The sequence below is a fragment of the Rhipicephalus microplus genome, unplaced genomic scaffold (genome assembly GCF_043290135.1).
Source record: "Rhipicephalus microplus isolate Deutch F79 unplaced genomic scaffold, USDA_Rmic scaffold_94, whole genome shotgun sequence".
NCBI lineage: Eukaryota > Metazoa > Arthropoda > Arachnida > Ixodida > Ixodidae > Rhipicephalus > Rhipicephalus microplus.
The window spans coordinates 994,624-1,002,367 of NW_027464666.1; the positions used below are offsets into that span (position 1 = coordinate 994,624).

At 45.5% G+C, this 7,744-nt stretch overlaps 1 protein-coding gene across 1 annotated transcript in view; it reads right to left on the reverse strand.

Annotated features, from left to right (window-relative positions):
• The window catches only part of LOC119162107 (calmodulin-binding transcription activator 2-like), a 321,823-nt gene extending 314,447 nt beyond the window's left edge, over positions 1-7,376 (reverse strand). Inside the window, exon 1 of the mRNA XM_075885234.1 lies at positions 7,057-7,376. Within this exon, the coding sequence (XP_075741349.1) occupies positions 7,057-7,063 (7 nt within the window). The 5' untranslated portion in view covers positions 7,064-7,376. The remainder of the gene's footprint in view (positions 1-7,056) is intronic.
• Between the last annotated feature and the right edge of the window lie 368 nt (positions 7,377-7,744).

Here is a 7,744-nt window from a genome sequence, read left to right on the forward strand (position 1 = left end):
GTCTTTCATGTTAACAAGAGGGCAAGAACGGGTATAACGTGAGGCGAAATAAAAACACGAGAAACGTCAAATGCTACAGCTTCTTCAAATGTCCCGGAGCGAATGCATGAAGCGAGATCGTTTGATCTTCGCTGACATGGCAGCATGCGAAATTAACGTGTCTACGCGTGCAGCTACTGCATACAGGATATGATATGTGAGTAGGCACGCTTGTGTTTGCGTGAACATTAGAGCTCGCACGTGCGTGTATTTCCCAGTGCACTCTTTGAGTTTTCATATACAGTAAGAGAAAAATCAAACAGCCTGCGACACTAACTTTTTATCCAAGAAGTAAAGATGACTAAAAGCGACCAACAGAAAAGATGCTCGGTGGTCTTCGGTCTTTCATAAATAAGAACAGTGCGCGTACGAATCTGCCAACAATTTGCTGACTAACACGGAGAATGACGCGAACGAAACGTCGATATATCAAGCCACTTTTCTAGAGACCGGCTCTCAGATAGCTTCCAGTCGCCTTTTCTGGTTCCTTAATTGAATTCCGGTCTCCTGATTCACGTCGCAATAATGACCTAGCTAACGAAAGCTTCCTAGACGATTTCAGTCACACTCAATCGCTGGCACCCCGAGCAAAATACTACGTTACACATGCCTGGAGCAAAATACCGAGGAGCGTACGTCGAAGCACTCCATGGATCAAACACGTAAACACGAGGGAGATTCTCAGGAAGCAGATTCCATATCTGCGCATTTTACCTTCTGCCATTTCTTGCGACAGACCGAAGCAAGTTTGGCTAAACGTCCGACGGGGCTGCGACTGCTTGTTTAAATACACGCTTAACTCAGGTGTTTTGACCGATTTCTATGAAAGAGGTATCACTCGCCACGGTCGTTTCGCGGATATGGTGCTCGACTACAGGCCTGAAGGTCACGGGATCGAATACCGGTCACGGCGGCTGCATATCGACGGAGCCGAAATGCCATACAGGCCCGTGTACTTAGATTTACGTGCACGTTATAAACAACCTCAATTGCTTCGCGATTTCTGTAAGTTTCGGCTACGGCGTTCCTCAAAATCACATCGTTGTTTTAAAACGTACAGCTCGAAAAAAGCATCAATAAAAGAAGCGTCAACCGCGTTTCAAGCCCTTTGGAAATGTATCACACTTGTCGTTCTCAATTCGCATATATTTTTTATTATCACTCGCCGAATCGAGCCGAAGTGTGTCCGACAGGGCATGCAGGCTCATGAGCCCACATAACGTTGGTAGCAATGAAATCATACTGGCCTGCAAAGTGCCACTGGCACTTAGGAAAGGTGCATTCCAGAAAACGCAGTGAAAAAAAAAAGCGCACGGGCATCCCAATTAGCGGCTTACATTCTCCACTTCTCCTTTCCAAGAAGCACGTACACTACACTGAACAGGATCGCTACCTATAGGTATTACTACTACAACAAAATCACGGCGTTGTATTCATGCATTCTGTAAGCCGCATAACGCGTTTGTAGCATGCCCACAAGCTCTTCCCTATCCTGACGGTACTTGATCGCTGATTAAGAAGACTATATGGAAATGACGCCAATTTTAATTTATACTCTCGGCGGGCGTAGAAAAGGTTGGCATAACGTGCGATGCCCGCTAATGCGCCTTGCTTAGCCCGAATGTGCAGTGAAAAGATTATATCGCTTCAAAAAACAAAACGAGCAAATAGATTACCTAGCATATTTAATGAGGAAACGCACCAGTTTACGTTAGCCATTACCCTAACTGTCCATAGTTAGTTAAATGTGTAACATAATTTGGCTTGAGCACAGAAAATTATGACATTTTATACGACATTTTATACGGCATTTATATGACATCCTTCCTAGTGATTACATTGATCATTCTTCATCCTGAAAATGTTTTCTTTTAGACGTTCACGCAAAGGCTTGTTCGACAACTGCGGTTTATTTCGCACGACATGCACATTGCATTAAAAAAAAAACGACAATACTGTGTACTTCCAGGCGTCCACGGTAGGACAGGTCCCCTGTATGTCGCTTAATGAGTGCAAGAGAAACTGTGTAACTACAAGGGACGGCCATGACGCGGCTTAATCCGGCACACAGCCTCTCAGGCCATTTCAGCCTGTTTGCACAGTTGCTGACACTGTTCAAGCGTGTAGAGGAGAAAAAGAAAACAGAGAAGACCACCGTTGGGAGAAACGGGCTATAAGCCACCGTTGACATGGCAACGCACACATCCGCGGAAATATTTTAATATATCTCGTCAGCGGAGCCCTCTTTGCCGCCTGTGAGAGCGCATCGCGATGGGAGAGGAGTCGAGTTGTGCGCCGGTTAAGCTCACGAGCGTGCGAACACTAAGTAGCGTCGCGCTTCTAAATAGTTTCTTTTCATTATCTCTCTCTGTAAGACAGCAGTCAGTGCTTGCGCAACTGAGCGGCTCATATTATACGTCGCTCACTAGAACCGCCGCCGAACTTTTTGGGGCATCATACGCCGCTGTAGAATAGCGGTTACGATGTTCAGCTGCCAAGCCAAAGGTCGCGGGTTCGACCTCTTGCTGCAGCATTCGCCCTTCGATGGAGGCTAAACGGTACAGGCCCGTGTACTGTGTAACGTCATCACGATCAGTAGCAGCCTAACACGTCCACTGCAGGGTAAAGGGGCCTCCCATGTTTCGCCGATCAACCATGTGTTGTGGTTTCACCTGCCACACTACGCCTGCGCACATTTCGATCTCATCAGCCCACCTAACTTTCTGTATCTTTCTGGCGCGTTTGCCTTCTCATGGAATACAGTTGTAACCCTTAATGACCCGCGGTTGTCCTGCTTACGTGCCCGGTCCATGTTCTTTATTTCAACTATATCCTAAATCCCGGTTTCTTCCCTGACTCCATCTGCTCTCTCTTTGCTTCTCAAGGTAACACCTATCTTATGCATTGTTCGATGCGTGGTCCTACATTTAAGCTGAACCCTCTTTGTATAAGCCTCCAGGTTTCTGCTCCGTAGGTAAATCAGTGCAATGACAGCACACGTTAAAGAACACCGGATGGTCGAGATTTCCGGAGCCCTCCATTACGGCATCTCTCATAATCACATCGTGGTTTCGGGACGTAAAACCGCAAATGATTAGCGTTCCGGCCACTGGATTTATCCAGTCACCAAGTTGTTTTTATAGATCTGGGGCGTCGTTGTGTGATCACGCAGTGATCTCCGTATACCTTGCAAAAAGTCATTACATCGAGAATGTTGTGTTTCTTCTGTAGCACATACCAAACTGTACTTTGAAACTTCTTTCTACAACATGCGTTGTTTTGTAAAAGTATTTATTCCCCACAGAGGGAAAAAAACGTAAGGCAAGCACACACGTGCAACAAAGAAGACAATAATGAAATACAAGCAACCGAGAAAAAGAAAACAACAAAGGAAAAGAAACCACGGTACTTTAGTTGTCTCGTTCTTCTCGCAGTCCCAACTAGTCAGCTGAACATTCTGTTGTTCTAGTGTTGGTTGGCATTTCCATTCTCTAATTTACTGATTTTGTTCGATAAAACGCCGCGGATCTGAAAGGATGAGCTAAATACGCCGTTTGCGTAGTCTCCTACAATGACGGGCGAGGTAGAGCGAAGGCCCATTTGCATGGGAGATGAAATTGATTGATTGATTGATTGATTGATTGATTGATTGAATGATTGATTGATTGATATGTGGGGTTTAACGTCCCAAAACCACCATATGATTATGAGAGACGCCGTAGCGGAGGGCTCCGGAAATTTCGACCACCTGGGGCTCTTTAACGTGCACCCAAATCTGAGCACACGGGCCTACAACATTTCCGCCTCCATCGGAAATGCCGCCGCCGCAGCCTGGATTCGATCCCGTGACCTGCGGGTCAGCAGCCGAGTACCTTAGCCACTAAACCACCACGGCGGGGCATGGGAGATGTAAGCACGCTAATAAACGGAGAGCTCAAAGTATAAGGCCGCATCATTAGGCTCTTTTGAAAATATAACCTACATCAATACAAAACTCGCTCTTATGTCCAGAGTGTACCCACTTAGATCTGCTGAAACGATAGTGAGCCCCATACCCCATGGCGTGCAAAAGATGATGATGAATACTATATATAGTGGTGATTCACTTGAAGCTATAGGCAGTGCCAGAAAGGCAGCTAAAGTGAATTGCTGAAATTCATAGTTAAGCTATTTTAGTACGTAAGCACGAGAACCTAGCAGCGTCATATTCAAGACGAGACCGCATTCTTTGTTCGGCAAGTGTCGATAATTTCAAGGCTCCATATCGACGTGAATCTTAATCGTTTCGGTTCTAAGTGATAAGCTATAATTGTGCCTACATCGATAATTTCGGTCCGAAAGATTCCACGTGCTGTGAGCAAAACTCGGCACTGCCTAGGAAAGAATTCCAGTCGGGGTAAATTGGCGAATATAGCAGTCTGGTTGACCCTCTAAGTAAATGAGTAGAAGGTGCACCATCTGCTTGATTCAGCGCTAAATAAACACGCAGTTCTTTCTCTGCCTTTTATTTTTCAAATTAGCAATATCGTACGAACATCGAAGGCGATTTGAAGTGGTTGTCGTGATATTTCACTGTTATAATCTCTCGCTTCCCAGCTAAAACTCATGTTTTTTGTTCAACAATCTTCAGACAAAGCTCGTCTTAATGAAGTCTGACTTGTCTTTTGTGCCTACGCGCAGATAACTATGATTGAAACCTATTTTGTCACTTTCTTTCATTCTAGGCCGTCTTCTGCTTTTTCTGATATAGCCTTCCAGCTACCCCCCCCCCCATTTTTCTAGCGTTATGAACCTCATGTAATAATCATACTGCTAATAATAATAATAATAATAATAATAATAATAATAATAATAATAATAATAATAATAAGAAGAAGAAGAAGAAGAAGACACCTTTGGAAAACTGAAACGCCACCAACGTTTCCTGCGTCCTCTTCCATCCCTAAAGAACTTCTCAGAATACAAGCTTAATTTGTGTAATTACAGTTCCCTGTACGGAAATACATTTTCATCACAGACGACGGACAATCGTTAAGCCTATCACGTTTTACGGACAAAGCAGGTGGCCGTTAACAATAGACGACGCACCGTCGTGACATCATTGATCGACAGCCCTTCCCGCTCTAGACGCGCGTCACGGTGGATGCGTCATAGCGGGAAGTTCCTTTCTTTAGTCGATACCCGGCAACAAAAAGAAGAGAAAAAAGTCTACCATTCGGGGGAGGGGGGTTCTAAATTACCGAGAGACACACCGATCGTCCATTACCTTTATTTGCCTCTAGCGCCTTGTATTCACTCGTCAGGCCTCTGAGTGCGCGCATCTCAATGCCAAAATTGGAATTACCGAAAGCCGGTCTGGAAGGGCACACGTGTTTCAAAATGACGCCTCTCTTCCTCAAAGTACTACACGAGCAATAAATGAAAATAGTGCCGGTGGGAACGCAGTAGAGGGTTCAAAATAAATTATCCCTTTGAACGATTCAAGTTGAAAAAAAAAAGGCGGGGGGGTGCAGGTCAGTTGGTGATTCACGATTAGGAAACGTAACCGTACAACCGCGAGGCGCACATGAACAGGCAACACAGAGTGGTGTTGAAAACAGATTCGTTTGTCGAAAGATTACCATGTTTAAGTAGATGGGACCATTAATGCGTCAACAATAACAATACGATATCGCTCCATGTTAGGCTTGACCACATGAAATTTTTCATGAGAGGCATATTTACGTTAACTTCTTTGTCCTACAAACCTAAAAGAAAATACACACGGATTTCTTAGAAATAACAACTTCATTAGGAAATAGTCACGCTGGTCTGGGACTTAGACCTAGTATCAAAATATAAGTTCATAAATCAAACTGCTCGGCTGAATATAACCCCATTGGTGATTAAAGTGCAACAATAGGCGAAAATCTCCCCGAATTCAGTCAGCTTTGGCGCTACCCGGTATAGTACTTCTCGTCAGGGTGGTACTTTGAAAGAGCTCGATTCGCATAACATTAGGAGTTAACGCATCACAGGCAGAACAAAGGAACCAAGAAAATAACCAAAACGTTATGTATCAAGGAGTCGCTATACCACTGTCACCCATCTTTTTTTTTTTCTATCTTCCTGGTTGCTTCCTTCCTTCTTTAGTCCCGGTTAAACCGAATTTACAGATACGCTGTGACAGTTCACCACTTGTTTTGGTTCTCTGCTTTTGGACATGGTTATTGCGATTATGAGTAAGTGACTTTGTAGTATTTTTACGGGCTCTCTTCTCCAATTTCAATTTTTCTCAGCCCCTTTAGCCTTCCATGCACACGGCAGCCAACCAGAGATTTCTTTCTGCTAACCTCCCGATCCTTCTGCCTCAAAGGTGCGCACGACTCTACCAATCTCTTTCTTTCTTTCTGTTTCTTTCAACCCTTTATCCCTTCCCCAATGCAGGGTAGCAAATCGTACGTGCGCCTGCTTCACCTTCCTGCCATTCCTTACTTCTCTCTCTCTCTCTCGTTCCTGTATTCGCAAACCGTCGACGCTACGTTCCTCTCTCATCCACGTATTTGCTAAAGCCGAATATAAAAAAAAATTTGGAACCGACTACCCTTAGAAGTTAAAGTGGCAAGAAATTTTAAGCACAGTGTGAAATTATTTTGCTTGCAGCATCAAGATATATAAATAGTTTTTTTTTCACTTTCTCCTGCGCTAATTAGTGCTTTTACCGAGTCACTTATCATATATGACGATGATGATGAAACAAACTATATTTGGGTAAGTTGTGAAAATGCATATATGTACACGCGCTTATGTATGTAGTATGTGTGTGCATATGTGAATAGTTACACGTATAAATAATTGTGTATATATGTGTTTATTGCTAAATATGCTCTACTAAGCTGCTTTTGTGTACTCCGATATGGACCAATCACTAGCCAATGTAGGCTAACAATCCAGATATCTTGTAATCTTTTCTTTGCTTGCGATTATAACAGTTATCTGAAGTCTAGGTCTGCTTCACAAAGTTCGCGGAGTACTCACGTGACATCGCACGCGTGGTCGCGTCGTTCCCGCGCAGCTGGGCGACGAGGGAGACGAGCGACCGGCCGGAGGTTGTCCGTTGCCCTTTCAGCGGTGTCCCGCGAGCAGCCGATGGGTGGGCCCCGCGGGAAGGGCGCCACGTGGCGTCGGCCCGCGACAGGGCGCGCTCGGACGGCACCTCGACGACGACGACGACGACGGCAGCCGGACGACAACAGCGGAGACGGCACCGCGCGGCGAATCACCCTCGAGTCCCGATGTCGTCGACCGCTCGCGATGCGCTCCGCGACCGCCGCTCATGTCTTTGGGGCGCGCCTATGCCACGCCGCTTACACGCGACGACAGACTACGCGCTGCCTCCTGCTTAGTGTTCCTTCTGGTGTCGACACCTCGACAGGTACGACAGGCTCGGGGTTGCTAGTGCTCTTCGATCAGTGGGGAAAAAGGAAGCAGCTAGCGGCGTTCTCTGCCTCTCAACTGGATCAACACACAAGCGCAGATGGGTTCTTCTTCGTTACGGAAGTCGGTAAAGTTTCAGACAAGCCTCGGTTGATGACACGTTGTAAGGTCTCCTCGTGGCACTCACTTCACTTCTGTTGACTCGAATTCTCGATGCACTAAATCATCGAAGCTCGGAACCTATTTCGATCATAGATGCACAAGTACATCGACGACTCTGAACCAGATC